We start from the raw sequence: 25073 nt of genomic DNA, 5'->3' as shown, positions 1-25073 counted from the left end.
CGTCAACCACAGCCATAAACATCCCATGCTTTTTTTTGCTACTTCTACTAATCAGTCATTGATACGTACTCTCCTATACACAGTCCTTTCCACTGTACCTCATCAACAAGCGTCAATGGTACCAGAACAGCTTGTAATAGCGTAGGCGAATGGACGAATAAGGATGATGAAACATGAACATTAAAAGTAAAGTTTATATGAAAATGTATGCACACGTCTACTGAAATAAAATTTTTAAAATAAATTGTCTAATGCACCATTTGTGTTTTGTGCAATTTAGGTCTTTAATACTAGGTGTTATTGTTGCACATAAAAAATAGCAGGTTCTGTTGGTGTTAACAGAAATACATTGCTTCAGTAGAGTGTCTCATTTTGTGGAGCTGACTTTCACGTGAGACACAGATTTAGATGTTGAACGATCAATAGGGAACAAAGGCAGTTGGTTGGGCCTTTGCATTCTGAAGCTTCCAAACAAGCTCTTCGTTCGTCATGCTCAGTTGTTTCTTTTCCCTGATCTCTTTCTCTATGTTCTCACGCAGATGGGTGTTTTCAGCAGATAATTGCCTAAAAAATATTAAAGATCAATTTACAAACGTGTCATGTTTCCTATAACCTACATAGTTGTGTCAAAGTGGCCTTATGACCACTGAATACTAGGCATTTGCTTCACTCATAGCCAAGGCTAGGAGAGCTTTCATTTTCTTGAAATTATCAGGACTTATTGACTAGAAATCTGTATCAAATAAACATTAAACAACTTTTTTTTGTAATAAAAGACTATTACACGTTGTTTTATCATTGATATGATGTCTGTGATGCGTTACCGGAATATCCCCTTTGTGTGCACAGGACTATGCATAGGGCACGTGCTCACGCATTTAGACTGGAAGAAGGGAGATTTAGTCTAAGGCAAAGGAAAGAGTTTTGTACAGTAAGAACAATAAGGATGTGGAATTCTCTGCCTGCAGAGGTAGTTTTATCAGAGTCTGTACAGACTATACAACAATTGGATAAATACTTGCAAAAACATAATATTCAGGGTGGTCATTTTTATGGGAAAATTGCTTCTTGATCCAAGGAAAGATCTGACTGCCATTTTGGTTGTCAAGAAAGGTTTCTTCCCCTTAGTTTGTTGCAAAACTGGAAAGAGCTACAAACTTGATCATTTTTGATACCTCAGCCTCTTTATTGCCCTACTGTACAATCAGCTCTTTGCACTGGCTGCACCCCTTATTATTCCACCCCTGCATAATTTTCTATTTCACTTACCGTGTCACTTCGGTGTTTCTATCAATCTGTGCACTCAGGTCTTCATTTTTCTGCTGAAGAATTTGGACCTTTTTCTCCAGAATGAAGTTTGTCTCAGCCTATAGTAGAAAACAGAATTAAAGATGTCTTATATGTACATCATTTACAATCATCCCAATGTGGTTTTAGCTGTTCCAATTATCATCACAACAAATTGTCATTTCTATGAATGCAACAACACAAGCTTTCAATGTGCAATGTGAGATTCAATAAGGTGATGTTAGCAGCCACATTGCCAGCAAATAACTTGAAAAAGCCTTGACGCATCATTGCAACAACATTAAGAGTGACACATGATGTACATCATGACTGTATCCACCAATGACATCATTGCCATATTTTTATCTTAATGATGCAAACTAAACTTGTTCACTATTTCTTTGGGGGGGGGCATAATTGTGATGGCACAATATAAAAGTATGTGCTAACACTGGTATGTATAAAAAGAAACCCACCAGCATTTCCAATTCCATGATTCGTTTCTCCTTCTTCCGAATCAATTCATTCTTCAGGTCAAGCACTGCCTTCATACTGTTTAGATCTTGTTCCAAGTACTGATAAGGTGCTAACGCAACCTGTCGCAAAAGAAACAGTAGGATTCACGCTTATTGTATAACAAAACTGGCCATAAGGTACATATACAAACAAAAAGTAATTGTTTTTGGAATAAATGGGGAGAAAAGATCTGTGAGGAGCAGGGTAATCATTAACTAATCAAATTTCGTTCCTGTTCTGGCCAATTTCCTCACCCTTCCTTAAAACGGCTGCCTGAACCCATCAACAACAATCAGCTACCTAACAAATGGGTAGAGATAAGTTGATGGGGAGGAAAATGAATAAGGATGATTAACATGCATACTTAACTGTAGAAAAGAAAGCGCTGTCACTGAAACTAACACAAGGCAAGGGGATGGGGAGTAAGGAAACTTTGGAAATGCATTAAAAGGCGTGCTGATTAATCCTTCCATGCATTTGCATTGATAAAAAGGTGCCCCTCAGCTATCATATGCACTATAGGGATTATGATGACATCAACTGAGGACATTTTTGGAAAATATATTTTTGAGGGTTATATTAAGGAAATGAATCAAAAGCAAACATATACATGAGATTCAGTGAAATACCTGAAGCTGCTCTTTAGTGCTCTTCTTTAAAGAGTCTTCCAGCCATGCTATTTTGTCTTTAAGTGAACGATTTTGGAATGTTAGTGTGTCCACCTGGTCCTTAAAAATAAACAAACAATATTAAAAAAACAATATTAATGTGCAAAGGTTTTCTTGCTCACAACTAATGCATAGATCTATAAATCACAACTGCATTGAGAAAAAAATATTTCTCTAAATTCCTTCAACACTATTACCAACCTAATAGCCGTAACAACATTGGCATAACCACAGGGGTAGTTCCTGCCTCCTCATACTAGTTCAAACTTCTTTAGAAAGGGCCCTTCCCACCTGGACTGCACCAGTTCAGGTGGGATGGGCCCTTTCTCATCTATTTGTAACCGGTAGAAGGAGACAGGACCCCGCGGTGACCCAAGGCTGTGAGAGCAGCCGGAAAGAAAGCTGCAGGGGCGGGAGGGAGGCTGGATGTATGTATATGTGTTCATATATATGTATGTGAGCATGGATGTGTAATTATGTTTGTATGTGAGCATGGGTGTGTAATTGTGTGTGTAAGCTTGGATGTGTAATTGTGTGTGTGTGAGCATGGATGTGTAATTGTGTGCGTGAGGATGGATGTGTAATTGTGTGCCTGAGCATGGATGTGTAATGGTATGCATGAGCATGGATGGGTAATTGTGTGTGAGTATGGATATGTAATTGTGTATGACAGGGCTCGACAAATCCCAGGCGCCAAGTCGCCATGGTGACAGAGAATTTTGTCCTGGCGCCTAGGTTTTGTCAGCCTCTTACATCCAGAAAAAATTGTGGATGTAAGAGGCTGAGTCACCACACGGGGGCGCTGCTGCTGTCTGCCCAGGAGTCTGGGCAGACAGCGCAGCCACACAGAGCCAGCCCCCGAGCCTGAGATCACTCCCACGGAGTGATCCTGTAGGCTGAAAACACGGTTGCTGTTAAACCAGCAATCGTGTTTTCAGCTGCCACAGGCAGCTTCAGGGAAGGGGGTTGTGTGTTGATTGGGCCCCCACACAAGTGTGGGGACCTAACCCAACACCCCCCTGCTGCCTGATCGCTCCATGAGAGCGACAGTGCAGCGTTAACCCCTTCAATGCCGCGATCGTGGCATTTAGGGGTTAATTCCCGTTTTGTACGGGACTCTGCTGCTGGTGGTCTGCCTGGAAGCCCAGGCAGACCAGCAACAGCAAAAACGAGCCCCCACAAGCCCTTTGATGATTCCTGTAGGCATGGAAGCCTACAGTCGTCATCAAAGAGACTCCCCCCTGCAGTGGCTGGTCTATAGACCAGCAATTGCTTCCCAGCTGCCAAAGGCAGCTTCAGGGACAGGGGAGAGGGTTCTTTGGTCTCCACATGAGTGTGGAGACCAGCCCCAACACCCCCCTGCTGCCTGATCGCTCCATGAGAGCGACAGTGCAGCGTTAACCCCTTCAATGCCACAATTGTGTATGACACATTCGTGGCATTGCAGGGGTTAACATTTGTCCCCACAAGCTTGTGGGGACTAAATATCAGTCAATGCTGTGCTCCAATGGAACATCAGCATCGAAAGAGTAAAAAAAAAACAAAAAACAAAAAAAAAAAACAGCACTGACCTGAAAGTCCAGGGTGCTTCCAGGTCAAACGCTGTGATTTTAGTAAGTGGGCTATGATGATCAGATCACTCCTGACCAACTGTTAGCTTAAAAAAATCCTGGCTCCTAACTTTTTTACCTGGCGCCTAGATTCACAACAAATTTGTCAAGCCCTGGTGTATGAGAATGGATAGGTACTTGTGTGTTACACCCCTGAGTAAAAATTGAATGAAAGGATATAGGTAATATATTTTTTCAACTCTCACACTCCCCATGAAGCATTACATTGGTTGTCACTGTGACTGCACCACATTATCCTGTGCCAGCTCATCACATCATAATTGTTCTTGAAACAAAACCTCCAATATTCCACTCAAACGACACTGCAATGAACTGATAGTAATACAGAAAAAATGCTAAATATTTACCTGTAATGACAACCGAAGTTTTTCAAAGTTGTCTTCATGCTGTTTCATTTCATAGTCATGGCTTTCTTTCAATTCTAAATATAAAGAGACAGAAATCTGTATGTCATTTTGACTGGTCAACTTAAATTTGCAACACCGAGTAATCAATGCATGTGAACAGGGCCGGCCCGACAATGGAGCCAAGTGGGGCAACCGCTCCAGGCGGCACTTTTGAAGGGGCGGCACTTTGCCGCCCCAAGCCCTTTTTTTTTTTTTAAAAGCGAAAGAGAGAAAGGGGCGCCGAGTGGTTTTCGCTTACCACGATGTCAGTACCCGCTCGGCGCCCCTCTCTCTCTCCTCTGCGGCGAGTCTCCCTGTTCGGTCTCGGTGCCGGCTTGTAATGCTGAGTGCCGGAAGATTTCCGGCGCTCAGCATTACAAGCCGGCACCGAGACCGAACAGGGAGACTCGCCGCAGGACTGCTGAAAGGTAAGTACAAGGGGGGGGGGGGAGGGAGAGGAAGGGTAGATAATGGGGGGGCGGCAGGGACGGAGGGAGAGGAAGGGTAGATAAGGGGGGGGCGGCATTTTAAAATTCGCCCCAGGCGGCATTTTGCCTTGGGCCGGCCCTGCATGTGAACACAGTAATAACGTACTTTCCACTTAATTCCATGAAAAACATGACAAACACAAGTGTTTGTGTCCACTATTTATATGTCTAAAAACTTTTTCACAAACCTGATTAAAATAGGAATAGTAGCTAAGCTGAGGGTCGCTATCTAAATGTATCCTTAGATAAATGGGTTGCTCTGACATATAAAGACAGAGGTCTAATGAGATTTCATTGAAATAAGTGAGCTATTATTGAGCGGAGCGCAGCTTCAGGACCAAGTAAAGGGTGCTGTTTTTGTTTCTTGGTAAGGAATATATTTTTGTTAATATTCAGCATATTGCATGTTACTATATGAAATGGTATTGTAATAAAACAATACAACACTACATTGCACCCCAAACTTGTTATTTGAAACAACATAAAAAATGAATTCAAAATCACATTATCTATGCTACAATGTTATTAATGCTTGAGCTGTTTTTCACATCTAAACCTAAAACATCTTCCAAAACAGTTAATAGACGGTCATAGATTGGTCAGAAAAGAAAGAAACTTGTAAAGTAAAGATTTCCCAGCATGTTAAAGGTTCAGTTAGTGGTAAAGCTCATGCCTACTATATGAATACATAGCTGAATATCTCCAGCTGAAGATGCTATTTCTATATCAGAATTTCACAAAACCAGATATAAGCCATAGTATGCGTACATTACGTGTACGCATAATGAAGTTTGAGGAAAACTTACCATCAACCAGTCTCTCGTGGTCGTCGCTCATCGATTGAATGGCGGCAGAATGGGAAAGTTTCACCTCTGCCAGGACGGCCTCATGATTAGCAGATAGTGTTTTGATCTGTGTGGAAGAAACAAATTAACAGAATGTGTGAAGGTCACTTCAGATATATCTTCTTACTCAGTATCAATGTGAAATATTAAGGGGATGGTGGACATTATTCATGGATGTGTATGCTTCTGATTTTTGGATGTAAAAATGTAGCAAAGTCAGGAGTAGATAAAAGGTTACAATGTGAGAAACTGAGCCTGGTGTCCCCACGTGCTACTGACCTGCTCCTGGTGATGGAATTGAATTTGTTTGAGAAGGATGTCATGCTCCTCTTTTACGCGTTCAATTTCCTGGATGCATTGGGAATTAAAGCGTTCCTTCAGTTCTTCTAGGTCAGCTTGCTGTTGAAATTTAAGCTCCCTCACATCAGTAGCAAGTTTTACTTCCAGCTCCTCCTTCTCCTTCTGTAAAATCTCGCACCTTGAACGGTTTAAGGCTGCAGTACACAAAGATCAAATCACTTTTCGATTAGATACAATGAAACATTTTCAAATCAAATATTGTGTTAGGGCCATTGCTGAAGATCTTTTTCTAAAATCAATACCATGGACTTTTAAAAAGGTCATTGTTTTCAAGGGTCTTCTGTTTCTGGAGGTTCATAGCTATAATGATGGTCGTCCCACTGCCATGTACCTTTTTAATTTAATGACAGCAAAAAACAACCTTTCCACAGGCCACCAAGCTAATATAAAAAGAGGGCTTAGAGAAAGAGGGATATGGCGACTTTTTTCAGAAATGTAGACTTGGTTGGAATGCATTTAGGAGTCATCTCTAAGAGAAGACTTTAGAAGTAGGAACATTTTCAATCCTTACATTAAATTCCTAGCAAACTAAACAAGAACAGATACAAAGGTGATCACCAGATATTTGCAGACATTTTGAACAGAAGATGGACATTCTTTGATAACCCAATTATCTGATGTACATCATTAATTATTAAGTATTTGACTCACCGACATCCTCTCTGATAGCTGCAAGCTGAGCTGCTAGCTCTTTCTGTTTGTCTCTCTGTGTGAAGATAGAAATTTCTGTCAATGTATTTTAAGGATAATACACTTTGTTTATTGTCTTTAACCTTTGGTAGAAAACTTTTACTGGGGCTTATATGTATTTTAAAAATTCAACCTCACTTCATATAGTATATTTTTCTAACATCCTGTAAAATATATACATTTCTATCCCAAAATGTAGCCTAAAGAATGTAAACAAGCTTTATGTTACTGAGAGGGTGGTAGATAGCTGGTACAGCCCCCCAGGAGAAGTGGCAGAGGTTAACTCAGTAAGAGTGTTACTGGATATTTACTTATGTATAAAAACGGGGATTATTTTCTCCCCTAGGTGTGCTTTACACCTACATATTCATTTTTTTTAAATTACTAATAAAATGGATGTGATTGGCTATTGCCTGACTACAACACCTTCATAAGATGGATGAAACAGTCTTATTTATATGAGAGAAAAACAAACCTTGCCACAGCACTGGCCCATCCTTACTAGAGCAGACTCCCTGAGACAGGGGCAACTACTTCCAGAGACACGGCTTAGTGCTGGATCCTACACAAAAGCTGTGATGTTCCTTGAGCCTTTGTATGGTCTCAGTGACAGAGCTGTGTGTGCAGTCCCTGTGTCACTGGTATGCTGGGGAATCCCAGCCGGTTAAGGCTGGCAGCAAGCTGCCAACCAGATGATGCAAGAAGTGCTACGACTGACTAGTAGATCGGTAGCAACAGAGCGATATCCGTAAATAGAAATAGGCTTTAGCCAATTCACAGTCTGGATACAACTGGATGTCTCTAGCATCGTTGCAAGCCCTTTTATGCTCTGGGGTTCTATGACATCACAATGCTTACCTGGCATTCTATGGAGTTCTATGACATCATCAGTAATGCCTACTTCACTGCTGTTCTCTGGAGTTCGATGACATCATAATGCTGACTTAATTTGCATTACATTTGTTTACAGCTGATATCTGTGTATATTTGCAGGTGTCTCAACCTATCCATATTAGACTTGGGCGCCGGCAAGCTTGGGTTTGTTTTCATGTTTGCGCTTGTCGTATTCAACAACATTTATCTGTTTCCATCTTCTGTTTCGACGATATTTATGAAACAGTTTCTTTTTATGGAAATTCTATCCGTCTATCTGGGTTGCCATGGAAACAAGAAATAAACACTCAGGAGAAGCTGAATTAAAGGACAACTGTAGTGGGCGCGCAACAGAAACGTTTTTTTTTTTAAAAATCCCTTAAACTCTAATAACCACCAAGTTCCTGGAAAACTCATCTCCATGACTTTTCACATGTAACAAATTAACTTTGAACAAATTACAATAAAGCAGCAGCCACCGCCAGCGAATATGTATGTTTGTATAATGCGTTTAACAGAAAAACTATTCCTGCACATATTTATAATATTCAATTGATAAAGGAATTTTTTTCTAGGTGCAAAATAAGTGCGCATGCAATTTATGGAGGTGCAAAGTGGGTGCAATGGCAAGTCACTGTTTTCATTATGGGTGCACTGGACATTAATGTGGGTGCAGTGACAAGTGAAGTCCTTTGCTTGTTTCCTTGTTTACGTGGATTCTCCGGCATCCGGATCTTGGCTTGTTATCCGTTGATCCTGACTCCTGGTATCCTGACCTCGGCTTGTGTTGACAACGTTTCTGCTACCCTTGGGTTCTACCTGACTCTGGTGTCTCCAACCTTGCTGTGTGTGACAGAGAGCAGTGAAAATGTATATGGGTGCAAAGTCGAGTTAGTATCGAGTATTATTTTCATTATGGATCCAGTGGATGATTATGTGAGCGCAAAATAAGAGCAATGCAAGTATTTTTTTCATGATGCGTGCAGTGGAAGTTTATATGGGTACAAAGTGGGTGCAACGGCTAGTAATTTTTTCTCCATTGTTAGTGCAGTGAAAATGTATATGGGTGCAAAAATGGTACAAATTGGGTGCAATGGAAAGTCACTTTTTTCATTATGGATGCAGTGGAATTTTATGTGGGTACAAAGTGGGCACAATGGCAGTCATTTTTCATTATGGGTACAGTGGAAATTGTTGCAGTGTTGGGGTAAATATCAGAAATGTATGTGGGTGCAAAGTGAATGCAGTAGCAAGTATTTTTTTCAATATATGTGCAGTGGAAATGTATATATATATTGCCGGGATCATATAGCCACACAGTCTTAGGGTTTAAAATACCACACAAGGTTGTATTGTTCTTTCTTTCATATTTAATTTTTTATTTTCATATGTTATAAAAAAATACATTGTACAAGCGAATACAAAAAATATAGAAAAAAAGAATACATGATAGAATTCAACTGTTTTGTTAAAAAACATCTGAAATCCCCAAATATACAGTATTATTGTGTATTCAAAAACAATGACAAAAAGAACAAAAATCAAATATGCCATTTTCTAAATCTAACTTCCTTTTTTTCATGATTTCGATTTACACATGGTGATGATATGTCATGGGGGTTCCTGGATTACATCTACCGAGGGGACTGAGACTATGATCCACTATAATGATGTTAATTCTCATTATACAAATCTCTCCAGATCCTAAATCCTTTTTTTGCTATATTACTATTCCTTTCCATTTCAATCTGGTATTCTACTTGATATTTAAATTGGGGCCAGGAAGGTAGATTTTGTGATTGCCAATTTTTTACCAATAAAAGTTATAATTGCTAAAAATACATGTATGCCCAGAAAAAAAAATGCCGGTTCTAATCTTGGCCATGCTAAAAATAATAATGCTGTCTCTGGTTTTCTGTTTATATCGGTAATCCCAAGATCTCTTTGCCCCATGTTTCATATTCCAAATTGGTTGTAGGCATCTACATTCCTGCCAGATGTGTATATAGGTACCCTGACCAGAATCACATCTCCAGCAATTTGCTGATGTGGTTGGATACATTTTAGATACTTCTTTTGGTGCCATGTGCCATTGCTGGTTTATTTTACATTGTAGTTCTAAGAGATTTAACCCCTTCAGTCCCATGGGATTTTTAGTACCTCAAGTCCCGGAGCAATTTTGCCATTTTTGCGGTATGTCGGTTTCAGCGATTTTTCTCTTTTCCTGCTAATAGTGTATCCATGTAAACTATGTATTGTTATTTCAAGGAGGGATGGAGCTTAATTAACTGAAAATTTAGCAAGAACTAGAAAATTATTAGAAAATTATAAATTTTCCCTCTGAATCCTCACAAAATTAGGTAAAGGGATGGAAAATCCCCTTCAAGTTTATCAGTTCAGGTGTCCTCATTTCAGAAATACCTAATTTATATAGATTTTCCATACTTTCCCAGCACTTATAGGCAATATCCTCTAAAGTGTACATTATTCATAGAATTTTTATGCTTAAGGCTTAACGGGTTTGGGGGTTGTGAACGGGGGCAGGAGGGTTATACTTTAGATGTTGTGTTAGGGCAATGGGATGTAATGGGGGTTTTTTTGTTTTCTTTAATTATTATCTTTTTTAGGGCTGCAACAACTAATCAGTAAGATCGATAATAATCGATAATGAAAATTGATTTTTATCGATTATAAAAATCCTGTTCATTCAGTGTGACTCACAGCAGTTACTACGTACCAGTCCCTCCCTGCGGTCACTCTGATGATTGCCCCCGTCCATTTCCTATTTCATTTAGGGGCAGTTACGGTTGATGGGGTATTAAGGGTTAATTTAGGGGCAGTTATGGTTGATGGGGTGTCTAGGGTTAATTTAGGGGCAATTATGGCTGATGGGGTGGTTAGGGTTAATTTAGGGGCAGTTATGGTTAATGGGGTCTTTAGGGTTAATTTAGGGGCAGTTATGGTTGATGGGGTCGTTAGGGTTAATTTAGGGGCAGTTATGGTTGATGGGATGGTTAGGGTTAATTTAGGGACATTTGTGGTTGATGGAGTCTTTAGGGTTAATTTAGGGGCAGTTATGGTTGATGGGGTCTTTAGGATTAATTTAGGGGCAGTTATGGTTGATGGGGTCGTTAGGGTTAATTTAGGGGCAGTTATGGTTAATGGGGTCGTTAGGGTTAATTTAGGGACAGTTATAGTTGATGGGGTGTTTAGGGTTAATTTAGGGGCAGTTATGGTAGATGGGGTCTTTAGGGTTAATTTAGGGGCAGTTATGGTTAATGGGGTCTTTAGGGTTAATTTAATGCTGAGGAGTGAATTCATTAAATAAGGTTAAGTTAAGGTGCAGTTAGAGGCAAAGGGGGGCAAATTAAGGGGAATCTAAATCCTGGGGGCAGTGAAGATTAATCCTGTATTTATTTATAAAAGTATAGTGTCTGTGAACGAGTCTGTGAATCTATGAGTTCACTATGGCATATCTGGGGAGTATAAGGCTTATCAGGGGAGGACGGAGTGACATATCTGGGGGTATAAGGTATATTGGGGTATAAGGCATATCAGGGGGCATAGTGGCATATCAGGGAGTATAAGGCATATAGGGTATGTAAGGCATATGTGGGGAGGGCAGAGTGACATATCTGGGGGTATGTGACATATCTGGGGGTATGTGACATCTAGGAGGTAGTGTGGCAAGCCTGGGCTTAGATGTGCATAACTGGGGGAGGGGCAGGTTGGGAAATAAAAACAAGAAATACTTTTTTATCAAAGTGTTTTTTATTCTGCTGTTTGTTTTTAGCATCCAGTTATTTTAAATAAATGACAAATTTACATTTATTTTTTTATCCGATTAATCAAAAAAATAATCTGTCAACTAATCGATTATGAAAATAACCGTTAGTTGCAGCCCTAATATTTTTTTTATATTTTTATTTTTTGTATTTTTTTTATATTATTATTTTTAAATGGTTAGAGGTCATCTCAGGGACCTCTTGAACATGTTATTAATGCCAGTGATGTCCCAATGACGTCACTTAGCTCACTTTATTGTTTTTTTTAATTATTATTATTCTTTTTATTATTTTAAGGTTTTTTTTTAAATCACTAACCATTTTTTTCTTTGTTTTGTGTTTCAGCTTGGGAGAAGAGTGAGAAATATTGTTTCTCACTCTCCTTCCTGCGACCCCTCTGCACCGATCACACTGTGATCTCTATGCAAGTCCCCGCAGTGTCTGTGCCTCATCAATGCAGGGGGTATTCTGTCCTCCGGTGACCTTCCAAGTGACGTGACCCGGAAGGTAATGCCCGATCGCGCGATCGGTGCTTAAAAACGTAACAGTTTTCTGGCGTTCGTGCCGGAAGCTGTTACGTGAGATCGGGCAGCAGAAAGGGGGGGACAGCCTGATCTCCCGTGCAAGAAAAGCAGGACGTACCGGTATGTCCATAATGGACTGAATGGGCTAAGCAGTGAACATATGGTTTTATTTTTGGAATTATCCCAATCCATTCTTCATATGAAAATTGACACCCAGTATCTTTTTCCCATTTTGTTATGTAAGTACGAAACTTGATCCTCTGTTTTTTCTTTACTAAACCTGATTCCAAAATTTTACCAATATTTTTATTTTTTTTGGTATAACAAATGTATATCTACATCGACTTTGAGGGATTCTAATATAAGACGATCTGAAATAAAACTTTTAATTCTTAAATATTTAAATATATCCTGTGTTCTGATTCTGATTTGAGAGCTCAAAAAGATCTTATTTCATCACCTGCCACCAAATCACTCAGTTTATTGATACCCTTATATTGCCAATCTTTAATATCAATACTTTATAACTTTGAATTATAGTTAGTGGACAGTGGGATTTTATCTCTACTATTGTATCTTTGACTTAATTTTTTCCTTACATTTAGCAGATTATTGATTATGGGGTTCTCCTCGTGCTTAAGCCATTTATGGTATTTTGAGGGATGAAGCCAGAGAAAAAGTTCTGGGTCCAATTTTCTTTCGTTTTCTTTTTCCATGAGATACCAAGATTCAGTTTTATTTTCAGGTATTAACCAATTACTCATGTGTATTAGCATATTTGAATTGTGATATTTTTGAATATCAACTGCGCCAAGGTCACCTTCCTTTAATTTCCTACATATTAAATTTCTCGCAAGTCTGGGTTTTTTATTTGTCCATATCAACTGGTCTAAAGCTATTTGTAATTCTATCTGATAGAGCCATTGGAATTGACCTGAACAAGTATAACTAGATGGAGAGAATGTAAGATTTAATTGTATTAATACGGCCCCACCATGATATGTGACTGTGTTTCCAGTCTAGAAAATATTTTTTTGTTTTTTTCAATAATAACTAATAATTTATTGCCAATATTTGTTCTACCTTCATTGATATAAGAATTCCCAGGTATTCAATCTTCTCACTGTTCCATATCAAAGCATGTTTTTCTGCATTTTTTCCTTTTAATATTTTATTTACATTAAAGGTGATAGTACTAGATTTAGAAATATTTACTTTATAATTAGAAAGATCTCCATGTCTCTCTATTTCCATAATTATGTATTCTATAGATACGCTTGGATCTGAGAGCATGAGTATGATATCGTCTGCATAACGGTTCATTTTGACTCCTCCCAAAGAACAGAACAAATCTTTAATTTGATTATTGAATCTTATAAATTGTGCTAAGGGCTCCAAAGAAAGAACATATAATAAAGGGAATAATGGGCATCCCTGTCTAGTTCCATTTTTTTTTTTTTAAACCATTCTGATGTTATTCCCATGCCAGTAATCCTTGCGGAAGGTGTCAAATACAAGGCTACTATATCTAATATTTAATATCCAGAGTTTGTTATGCTCTAAGAACAATATTAGAACTTTCAACTGATCAAACCATTTTATTAAGCGATTCAGCTGATGGTGGAATCAGCAGAAATGCCGAAAGCTTCATTACCCAAATGCAAAAGATATGCCTCTCGCAAGATGGTGGTGCCATTAAAAAATAAACAGGTTCTCAATGGGATCTCTCTAGACATTCCTGTAGTGAACTTGTACTTAGTACTTAGTACATGTACTTAGTAAAATGGTAACATCAGGGGAACCATCCAGTTCCAATTCTTATGTGAATAGAGTTAAAATGCTTGCATTTTAAATGCCCAATGAGTGTCTAGTTTTTAAAAAAAATGTATGATTTGATGGAGTAAATCAAATTGGGCAGGTTCAAAGATGTCCCACAAATAGGACACAGAATGTCCAGATAGTAAAAAAATAACACACAAAATACCACCACAAATTTTTAACAATGGATGGTGGTAAAGTAGTGCATGGAGAGGGATAAAATACCTCATCTGAAATACCCCCGGGTTTCTAGTTTTCAAAAATATATGGTTTAATGTGTGTATATGGAATTGGCCAGCTTGAAGTATGTCCCAAATAGGGCATGGTGCAGAATTTTCAACATGTCCAAATTTTACATTAAAAACTGAATTGCACGTGTCCCAAATGGGACCTATTATCCCCCAAACAACCCGAAAAACCATGCATGGGTGTTATCACTGTACTCAGGAGATGCTACTGAACACATATTGGGGTATTTTGACAGGGTCATATACCACTTCATACCATACCACTTCATATCTGAAGTAAAATGTTTTGGGGGAAAAAAGAAAAAGAAAATTACTAAACAAAGTTTGACTAAGGCCGGTAATAGTGCTTGGAAAGAGTTGAAATACTAGCATTTGAAATACGTTGGGGTGTCTAATTTTCAAACATATATGATTTGATGGGAATAAGTAGCACAAGATGGGAGTATGACCAGATTTGAAAAATTATTTTGAAATAGCAATATGTTACTTCTAATTATTGCCCTATAACGTGCAAAAAAAGGAAGAAGAATAAAAATATTGGGTATTTCTTAACTCAGGACAAATATTATAATCTATTAAGGCAGGTTGTCCATATAGCTTCTCTTTTAAGACACCATTCATGATCCAGGAGCACAGATCCTTAGGTTATTAAACATAGTGAATTAAAAGGAAACCAAGCCTAGGAGAAAACAGAAGCTGGAGAGCCTTGTTAGGGTCAGAATGTTAGTTCCACACAGTTTGACCTGGATGAACTTCAGGGACTTGTTTTCATGCAAACGACATGTGGGGGTGTTCTCAAAAGGAGAGGTCCCTGACACTTGTTGGACTCGCCTATCATTATAGAATTATTATTTTTTTAATAATCAAAGAGGTGCAGTAGTAGCAGTAAGGCACTGGGTCTGGGCAGGCAATCACTCACACAACTTGTTGGACTCGTCAACCACAGCCATAAACATCCCATGTTTTTTTTTCCTACTTCTACTAATCAGTCATTGATACGTACTCTCCTATACACAGTCCTTTCCACTGTACCTCATCAAAAAGCGTCAAAACGGCTTGTAATGGTATCAGAACAGCTTGTAATAGCGTAGGAGAATGGACGAATCAGGATGATGAAACATGAACAGGGAATTTTCATTAAAAATAAAGTTTATATGAAAATGTATGCACACATCTACTGAAATTAAAATTTTTCAATAAATTGTCTAATGCACCATTTGTGTTTTGTGCAATTTAGGTCTTTAATACTAGGTGTTATTGTTGCACATAAAAAAATAGCAGGTTCTGTTGGTGTTATCAAAAATAAATTGATTCAGTAGAGTGTCTCATTTTGTGGAGCTGACTTTCACGTGAGACACAGATTTAGATATTGAACGATCAATAGGGAACAAAGGCAGCTGGTTGGGCCTTTGCATTCTGAAGCTTCCAAACAAGCTCTTCGTTCGTCATGCTCAGTTGTTTCTTTTCCCTGATCTCTTTCTCTATGTTCTCACGCAGATGGGTGTTTTCAGCAGATATTTGCCTAAAAAACATTAAAGATCAATTTACAAACGTTTCATGTTTCCTATAACCTACATAGTTGTGTCAAAGTGGCCTTATGTCCACTGAATACTAGGCATTTGCTTCACTCATAGCCAAGGCTAGGCGAGCTTTCATTTTCTTGAAATTATCGGGACTTATCTGCTTATTGACTAGAAATCTGTATCAAATAAACATTAAACAGCTTTTTTTGTAATAAAAGACTATTACACGTTGCTTTATCATTGATATGATGTCTGTGATGCGTTACCGGAATATCACCTTTGTGTGCACAGGACTATGCATAGGGCACGTGCTCACGCATTTAGACTGGAAGAAGGGAGATTTATTCTAAGGCAAAGGAAAGGGTTTTGTACAGTAAGAACAATAAGGATGTGGAATTCTCTGCCTGCAGAGGTAGTTTTATCAGAGTCTGTACAGACATTTAAACAACAATTGGATAAATACTTGCAAAAACATAACATTCAGGGTGGTCATTTTTATGGGGAAATAGCTTCTTGATCCAAGGAAAGATCTGACTGCCAATTTGGTTGTCAAGAAAGGTTTTATTCCCCTTAGTTTGTTGCAAAACTGGAAAGAGCTACAAACTTGATCATTTTTTGATACCGCAGCCTCTTTATTGCCCTACTGTACAATCAGCTCTTTGCACTGGCTGCACCCCTTATTATTCCACCCCTGCATAATTTTCACTTACCGTGTCACTTCGGTGTTTCTATCAATCTGTGCACTCAGGTCTTCATTTTTCTGCTGAAGAATTTGGACCTTTTTCTCCAGAATGAAGTTTGTCTCAGCCTATAGTAGAAAACAGAATTAAAGATGTCTTATATGTACATCATTTACAATCATCCCAATGTGGTTTTAGCTGTTCCAAGTATCATCACAACAAATTGTCATTTCTATGAATGCAACAACACGAGCTTTCAATGTGCAATGTGAGATTCAATAAGGTGATGTTAGCAGCCACATTGCCAGCAAATAACTTGAAAAAGCCTTCATGGATCATTACCATGCAACAACATTAAGAGTGACACATGATGTACATCATGACTGTATCCACCAATGACATCATTGCCATATTTTTGTCTTAATGATGCAAACTAAACTTGTGCACTATTTCTTTGCGGGGGGGTCATAATTGTGATGGCACAATATAAAAGTATGTGCTAACACTGGTATGTATAAAAAGAAACCCACCAGCATTTCCAATTCCATGATTCGTTTCTCCTTCTTCCGAATCAATTCATTCTTCAGGTCAAGCACTGCCTTCATACTGTTTAGATCTTGTTCCAAGTACTGATAAGGTGCTAACGCAACCTGTCGCAAAAGAAACAGTAGGATTCACGCTTATTGTATAACAAAACTGGCCATAAGGTACATATAAAAACAAAAAGTAGTTGTTTTTGGAATAAATGGAGAGAAGAGATCTGTGAGGAGCAGGGTAATCATTAACTAATCAAATTTCGGTCCTGTTCTGGCCAATTTCCTCACCCTTCCTTAAAACGGCTGCCTGAACCCATCAACAACAATCAGCTACCTAACAAATGGGTAGAGATAAATTGATGGGGAGTAAAATGAATAAAGATGATTAACATGCATACTTAACTGTAGAAAAGAAAGCACTCTCACTGAAACTAACACAAGGCAAGGGGATGGGGAGTAAGGAAACTTTGGAAATGCATTAAAAGGAGTGCTGATTAATCCTTCCATGCATTTGCATTGATAAAAAGGTGTCCCTCAGCTATCATATGCACTATAGGGATTATGATGACATCAACTGAGGAAATTTTTAGAAAATATATTTTTGAGGGTTATATTAAAGAAATGAATCAAAAGCAAACATATACATGAGATTCCGTGAAATACCTGAAGCTGCTCTTTAGTGCTCTTCTTTAAAGAGTCTTCCAGCCATGTTATTTTGTCTTTAAGTGAACGATTTTGCAATGTTAGTGTGTCCACCTGGTCCTTAAAAATAAGCAAACAATCATATATTTTTAAAAACTAGACACCCCAAGGTATTTGAAATGCTGGTATTTTAACCCTTTCCATGCACTGATTTTACCACCAGCCTTTGTGAAACCTTATGGTAGTAAAAAAAAATTTTCTTTTTTTCACATACGTTGTACTTCAGATATAACTATATCGCTCCTGTTATATGTCCGTGTCGAACAACACCCCAATATGTGTTCAGTAACATTTCCTGAGCGCAGTGATACCCCCCAAGCATGGGTTTGTTTAGTTATTTGGGAGGTAAAAGGCCACCTTTGTGAGCTGTGTATTTTTTTGCCATTTAGACATCTGATCCTACAGCCCCCATGTCCCATATTTGGGACATCTTTGAACCCAGCCAATTCGATTTACCCCCTTAAATCATACATTTTTTAACCTCTTAACGACAATCCACGTACATGTACGGGGTTGCCGTGCAACGAGATAACGACAATATATAAAATCTGTGGGAGCACGAAATGAGAAAGAAGAAAATCACAGCTAAACAGTAACACAGAAAAACGATAAAAGAGCCATTGTCCCGCAATATACTATGAGTAATAACCCCTATTGTCCTTAAGGGGTTAATACTAGACACCCTATGGGCATTTGTAATGCCAATATTTTAACTCTTTCCATGCTGGAATTTTTGTGATGATAAAGAATTGTAGGACTTGCTTATTGAAAACTTTTTTTTTTTTGCCGACAGTGGAGATTTTTACATGTTACCATGTTTTTTTTACATTTTTTTAACATTTTTGAACAATAATTTTGTAAAAAATGTTTTACATTTTTTTAAAAAAATTTGGTTTAGTGAGCTGGGCTCCATTGACCTTGCATGGTTTGATGCAGTACCTGAAGGAGAAGCTTGAGAGTTCTCAAGAGGGTCTGGATAGACCCTCTGTAAACTCATTCAGTTTTCTATTGCTCATGCCATCCTGTGAATGACAGCAATGTCATTTACAGGATGGCACTTGTGGTTGCTCTTCAGAGCAATCATAAGGCTATCGGGGTAGGGGGGTAGTGTTACTGACATGCCTCGATATCGAGTCATGTCAGCAACACAGTTTATGCTTAAGGGTCTCCTGTTTACTAGACAGGCACTTTAACCATCTAAGCCAGCGCGCCTTGATGGCTGCTTTAGTTTTCAAAACCATGGTCTACCCTGCTCTTCAACATTTGACCAATTTGTTAGAGAAGAACAAATCTTACTATAGCAGTAATGATTTGAACTAGCAATGGAAAATTGGGCTGTTTTGCAGTCTTTTTAGCTGAAACTATTAAATTTAAAAGAAACTCGCATGAGAAGTGGGATGTCATGAATTAAGAATCACAGGATAAGATAATTCACAAATGCCACAAACACCTACCAAGAACTCAGATGTTAGGCTCAGTATAAACAAGAGAATTAGTGTGTTTAACCAGAAAGGGATTATAGACGATGAGAAAAAATCTACTGAGATCTAAATGGTCATGATTCTTGAAGCCTTTAACCTCTTTAAGAATTAGACTGGACGCGGTCTTCAGAGACTAGGCACAAATTCAACAGTGGATGCTCTAAAACTTAGGCACTGCTGAGAGTTGAACTCAGGATTTCCTGTTTACTAGACAGGCGCTTTAACCATCTAAGCCACAGCGCCTCAACAACAGGTTGTTTTTCTAAAATTATGGAGTACGCTGCTCTTTAACATTTGACCGATATGTTAGAAAGGAGCAAATCTTACTATGGCAGTAATGATTTGAACTAGCAATGGAAAATTGGGCTGTTTTGTATTATTTTTAGCTGAAACTATTACATTTAAAAGAAACTCACATTCGACGTGGGATGTCATGAATTAAGAATCACAGGATAAGATGATTCAGATATGCCACAAACACCTACCAAGAACTCAGTTGTTAGGCTCAGTATAAACAAGAGAATTAGTGTGTTTAACCAGCACGGGATTATAGACCATGAGTAAAAACCTACTAATATCTAGATGGTCATGATTCTTTAAACCTTTAACTTCTTTTAGAATTAGACTGGACCCAAACTTCATAGACTAGGTACAAATTGAAGAGTGGGTGCTCTAAAAGCTAGGCACTGTTGAGAGTCGAACCCAGGATCTCCTGTTTACAAGACAGGCGCTTTAACCATCTAAGCCACAGCGCCTTGTTGGCTGTTTAGTTTTTCAAAACCATGGTCTACCCTGCTCTTCAACATTTGACCAATTTGTTAGAGAAGAACAAATCTTACTATAGCAGTAATGATTTGAACTAGCAATGGAAAATTGGGCTGTTTTGCAGTCTTTTTAGCTGAAACCAGTAAATTTAAAAGAAACTCGCATGAGAAGTGGGATGTCATGAATTAAGAATCACAGGATAAGATAATTCACAAATGCCACAAACACCTACCAAGAACTCAGATGTGAGGCTCAGTATAAACAAGAGAATTACTGTGTTTAACCAGCAAGGGATTATAGACGATGAGAAAAAATCTACTGAGATCTAGGTGGTCATGATTCTTGAAGCCTTTAACTTCTTTAAGAATTAGACTGGACGCAGTCTTCAGAGACTAGGCACAAATTCAACAGTGGATGCTCTAAAACTTAGGCACTGCTGAGAGTCGAACTCAGGATCTCCTGTTTACTAGAAAAGGGCTTTAACCATCTAAGCCACAGCGCCTCAACAGCTGCTTATTTTTCTAAAATTATGGAGTACGCTGCTCTTCAACATTTGACCGATATGTTAGAAAGGAGCAAATCTTACTATGGCAGTAATGATTTGAACTAGCAATGGAAAATTGGGCTGTTTTGCAGTCTTTTTAGCTGAAACCAGTAAATTTAAAAGAAACTCGCATGAGAAGTGGGATGTCATGAATTAAGAATCACAGGATAAGATAATTCACAAATGCCACAAACACCTACCAAGAACTCAGATGTGAGGCTCAGTATAAACAAGAGAATTACTGTGTTTAACCAGCAAGGGATTATAGACGATGAGAAAAAATCTACTGAGATCTAGGTGGTCATGATTCTTGAAGCCTTTAACTTCTTTAAGAATTAGACTGGACGCAGTCTTCAGAGACTAGGCACAAATTCAACAGTGGATGCTCTAAAACTTAGGCACTGCTGAGAGTCGAACTCAGGATCTCCTGTTTACTAGAAAAGGGCTTTAACCATCTAAGCCACAGCGCCTCAACAGCTGCTTATTTTTCTAAAATTATGGAGTACGCTGCTCTTTAACATTTGACCGATATGTTAGAAAGGAGCAAATCTTACTATGGCAGTAATGATTTGAACTAGCAATGGAAAATTGGGCTGTTTTGTATTATTTTTAGCTGAAACTATTACATTTAAAAGAAACTCACATTCGAAAGGTCTCTTCTCTATAGATGAAAGCGGGCAACGATAATGCCTCCAAAAGGTGACAAAACTGGCAAGGGTGATAAAGAGGAAAAATCTAAAATGTCTGTGAAAACAAAGAAACCTCCTCCAATTAGTGCCTACTACTCTCCTAAAAGTCAAACGGATACTTCTTTCTTATCATCTAAATCGTCTCCAGATCGACTAAGTGAGATTAGTATAACCAACCCGCCAGATTATATTACAAGGACCAATTTGATGATGGCACTAGATTCTTTATATATTAAAATTAAAGCTGATTTGGACCATAATCTTAAAGAATATAAGGAAGAAATGACCCATATGAAGGTCACTTTAGCTGCTCAATCAAAAGAAATTACTATGCTACATTTGAAAATCAAACCGCTTCAATCTCAAAATGAAGTATTAAACGCAGATTTAACAAGACAAGATCTTAAACTTGCAGACCTAGAAGACAGGTCACACAGACAAAATCTTAAAATTCGTGGGATATCTGAAGATGTGATCGAACTGGAACCGTACTTGATGGAACTACTTTCAACATATATAGACTGTCCAAAATACGGTCCGATATTAATTGAAAGAGCCCATAGACTTCCGCTGCCTCCTAATTGGACACAAACAAATACACCTAGAGATGTTATTATCTGTTTTGCCAACTCCAGAATCAAAGAAGATCTAGTTAAAGAAATGAGAAGGAACCCTACTAAAATTGCAAAATTTGCATCCCTAACTACATATCTCGATCTTTCACATGCAACCAGAATACACAGAAAAAAATATTCTGATATTACTACCTGTTTACGGCAAAATAATATTATTTATTCCTGGGGTTTTCCCACAAAATTGCGAATTAATTATCAAGGGAAAATCTATATTTGCAATGATCCTATACAAGCAAAGGACAATTTACTGAAATGGAATCTTAACATATAAGACTCTCTAATCTATAGAAGAAAATTTATGTTGTTTGTTTTTTTTTTTCTATTTTTCTATTTTACATTTTTTTTTTTTTTTTTTTTTTTTATGATATAAAGTATAAGATATTACCGTATTATTACCTAAAATACTATTCTAATTGGGAAATATTATGATTGGTTTATTCATTGCGTTGGCAATGTACTGGTTGGAAATTATGTGTTATGTGTTATAATTTTAGTCCAGTCACTAAGCTGGCAACGTATTGGTTGGATACGATATAAATGATATAAATGGTTGATAACAATATAAAAGATATAATAGATTACTTAGAATATAGATTATCACAAATTCTTTTTTTTTTTTCTCTTAAAAATATTAGATAAAATTATGGGACTCACAGAGACTCACAGAGATATATAAGTATTGTTAATCTTTAGATAAGATATCTTCACAAAGCTAGAATTGAGATATTAGGATAGGAAAATTTAAAAGATACTAATATATACTCATGACACATTATATATATGGGTGAATAGTAATAGATTTATTAGAATAAATCACTTGAGAAGAAGGAGACTTCTATTATAGCTATTAACATAAATTTCCTTTCTGATACATATATTGACAAAAAACTATGATCATATACTAATATAGGTATATTTATATATATATATATATATATATATGTATTATTTTTTTTTATTTTTTTTTTTATTACAATATTAGATAAAATTATGGGACTCACAGAGATTCACAGAGATATATGAGTATTGTTAGTCTTTGGATAAGATACTTTCCCAAACTAGAATTGAGATATTAGGATAAGAAAATTTAAAAGACACTAATATATACTCACGACACATTAGATATATGGGTGAATAGTAATAGATTTATTAGAATAAATCACTTGAGAAGAAGGAGACTTCTATTATAGCTATTAATATAAATTTCCTTTCTGATACATATATTGACAAAAACCTATGGTCATATACTAATATGGGTATATTTATATATATATATGTATATTATTTCCCCTCCTTTTTTTTTCTTTTTTTTTTCTTTTTCTTCAGGATTAATGATATAAGATATAAGATATTATCACAAGCTATCACCTAAAATACCATCTCAAATGGGAAATATCATGATTGGCTATACTATCATGGTACTGGTTGGAAATGATATATTTTGTGTTATAATCTTGGTCTGGTTATTGAGTTGGTATGTACTGGTTGGAAATGATATATTACTGAGATGGCAATGTATTGACTTGAAATAATATAAATGGTTATTAACAATATAAAAGATGTAGATTATCACATTATTATAAAAAAAAAATTATTTTTTTTTTCTTTGCGTAATTTCATTAAATATGATATTTGGATAGATAGATATAGTTTATACTATTTTTATGGAAATAAGAGATGATTGTGCTCCTTACCTTCGTTGGCCTTAAAACACGTCCTCATTCCTTGCTGGTTCAAGGAATTTCTTCACACTAATGGCGGAAATAATGTTTTTCCTGCATAGTGTGTTGGGTTTGATTGTTTTTTTTGTTGTTTATGAATGTTGTTGTCAGGTGCTTTCTAGTTGGAGATTGAGGGATAGGGAGCAGTGCTGGTGGAGGACGGGAAAACAAATTTTCCATGTCCCTTAAATTGATGACAATTAATGCACAGGGTTTAAATTCTCCATATAAGAGATCTTATTTGTATGACACATTAATCAAAGAGGGGATAGATATTGCATTTATTCAAGAGACACACTGGAATCAAATAATAGAAAAATCTGCTTGGAAATATCATAGATACCGACATATTTATGTATCTTCTCTTCTAGATAAAAAGAAGCGGGGAGTAGCCATATTGATATCAATTAAAAATAAATTTGAGTATATACATCATGAAGCTGATAAGGAAGGAAGAAGGATTATACTTGTCTGTAATATAAATGATGTTACCTATACCCTGGTTAGCCTATATGCCCCATCAGAAGGATCGACAAGATTTCTCAATTCAGCTATGGAAACAATAGAAAAAATCTCTAAAGGCTCATTGATTATAGCAGGCGACCTGAATTGCATAATCGATATTGAAAAAGATACTAAGACTTTGAAGAACCGCAAATCAGATGCGTGTTTGAAAACTAGGGCCAAAGCATTTTCCGATTCTCTATTTAAACATGGCCTTTATGATGTGTGGAGGGTGCAACATCCTGAGGAAAGAGACTACTCTTTCTTCTCGAATGTGCACCAATCATATTCACGCATTGATTATTTCTTAATGCCTGGTCACTCTTTGGAAATCTCTACTACCTCTCTAATTGGAAATATCTCATGGTCTGACCATGCCCCAGTATTTATTTTTATCAAGGATAACCCTCAATATAGAACAAGAACTCGTTGGAGACTCAACGAATCTCTTTTAAAAACAGAATTCGATAAGAAAGATCTGATAAAACAAACAACATCTTTTTTGGAGCATAATGATAATAATGAGACCTCAGATCTAAATTTGTGGTGCACCCTAAAATGTGTTCTTAGGGGACACTTAATAAAAAAGGGTGCTTGGATTAAAAAACAGAGAGGTAAAGAACTTGCCGATCTGTATATTGAGTTGGCAAAACTTGAGAGACTAAATAAACAATATCCATCCAGAGATTTCTCGAAGCAGTTAGAGACTATTAAAGAATCGATAATCATTAAACTTAAAATTAAAACTGAAACAATAATGCAAAGATTGAAATCTAGTTGGCATTATGGAAATAATAGAGTAGGGAAAAATCTTACTAAAAGATTGAAGGCACAAATTGAATCATCTAGAATAAAAAAAATTATACACAATGGAACAACTTGTATATCACCAACACAGATAGGCAATGCCTTTAAACAATATTATGAAACCTTATACAATTTACCCGAACCTAAGATTGCTACTACTGATATAGCTCAATTTTTAGAGGCCTTGCATCTTCCAAAACTTTCTGCAGAAAAATTATTACAATTAAATCAACCACTAACAACTCAAGAGACTACTATTGCAATTCTTAATTTGAAAAAAGGGAAAGCTCCAGGCCCTGATGGCTTTTCAGCTATATTTTTTCAAATCTTGAACTCAGTAATTTCTCCCATCCTAACAAAATCTTTT

General features: G+C 37.2%; 2 protein-coding genes and 2 non-coding genes across 4 annotated transcripts in view; all 4 read right to left on the bottom strand.

Moving 5' to 3' along the window:
- Positions 1-419: 419 nt before the first annotated feature.
- LOC149289040 (microtubule-associated tumor suppressor candidate 2-like) lies at positions 420-13376 on the bottom strand. The gene is made up of 9 exons (XM_089491223.1): positions 13137-13376; positions 6833-6887; positions 6101-6315; positions 5783-5888; positions 4450-4523; positions 2433-2531; positions 1764-1883; positions 1270-1367; positions 420-564 (listed from the first exon to the last, which is right to left on the bottom strand). Exons 1-9 carry the CDS (start codon positions 13374-13376, stop codon positions 420-422), a joined length of 1152 nt encoding a protein of 383 aa, XP_089347349.1.
- Positions 13377-15496: 2120 nt separating this feature from the next.
- LOC149289000 (microtubule-associated tumor suppressor candidate 2-like) overlaps positions 15497-25073 on the bottom strand; it is a 129396-nt gene continuing 119819 nt past the window's right edge. Inside the window, exons 6-9 of the mRNA XM_089491222.1 lie at positions 17522-17620; positions 16853-16972; positions 16353-16450; positions 15497-15641 (exon numbers count right to left, since the gene is read on the bottom strand). Of these exons, the coding sequence (XP_089347348.1) occupies positions 15497-15641; positions 16353-16450; positions 16853-16972; positions 17522-17620 (462 nt within the window). The remainder of the gene's footprint in view (positions 15642-16352; positions 16451-16852; positions 16973-17521; positions 17621-25073) is intronic.
- Positions 19211-19284, bottom strand: TRNAT-AGU (transfer RNA threonine (anticodon AGU)). The gene has a single exon. It is a non-coding gene; the product is annotated as a tRNA-Thr (tRNA).
- TRNAT-UGU (transfer RNA threonine (anticodon UGU)) lies at positions 19723-19796 on the bottom strand. Its single transcript has one exon. It is a non-coding gene; the product is annotated as a tRNA-Thr (tRNA).

The sequence above is a fragment of the Sceloporus occidentalis genome, unplaced genomic scaffold (assembly GCF_023333645.1).
Source record: "Sceloporus occidentalis isolate IW3139 unplaced genomic scaffold, rSceOcc1.0.p SCAF_49, whole genome shotgun sequence".
NCBI lineage: Eukaryota > Metazoa > Chordata > Lepidosauria > Squamata > Phrynosomatidae > Sceloporus > Sceloporus occidentalis.
Note: the sequence above shows the minus strand (reverse complement) of the source record. Positions and strands in the feature narration are given on the sequence as shown.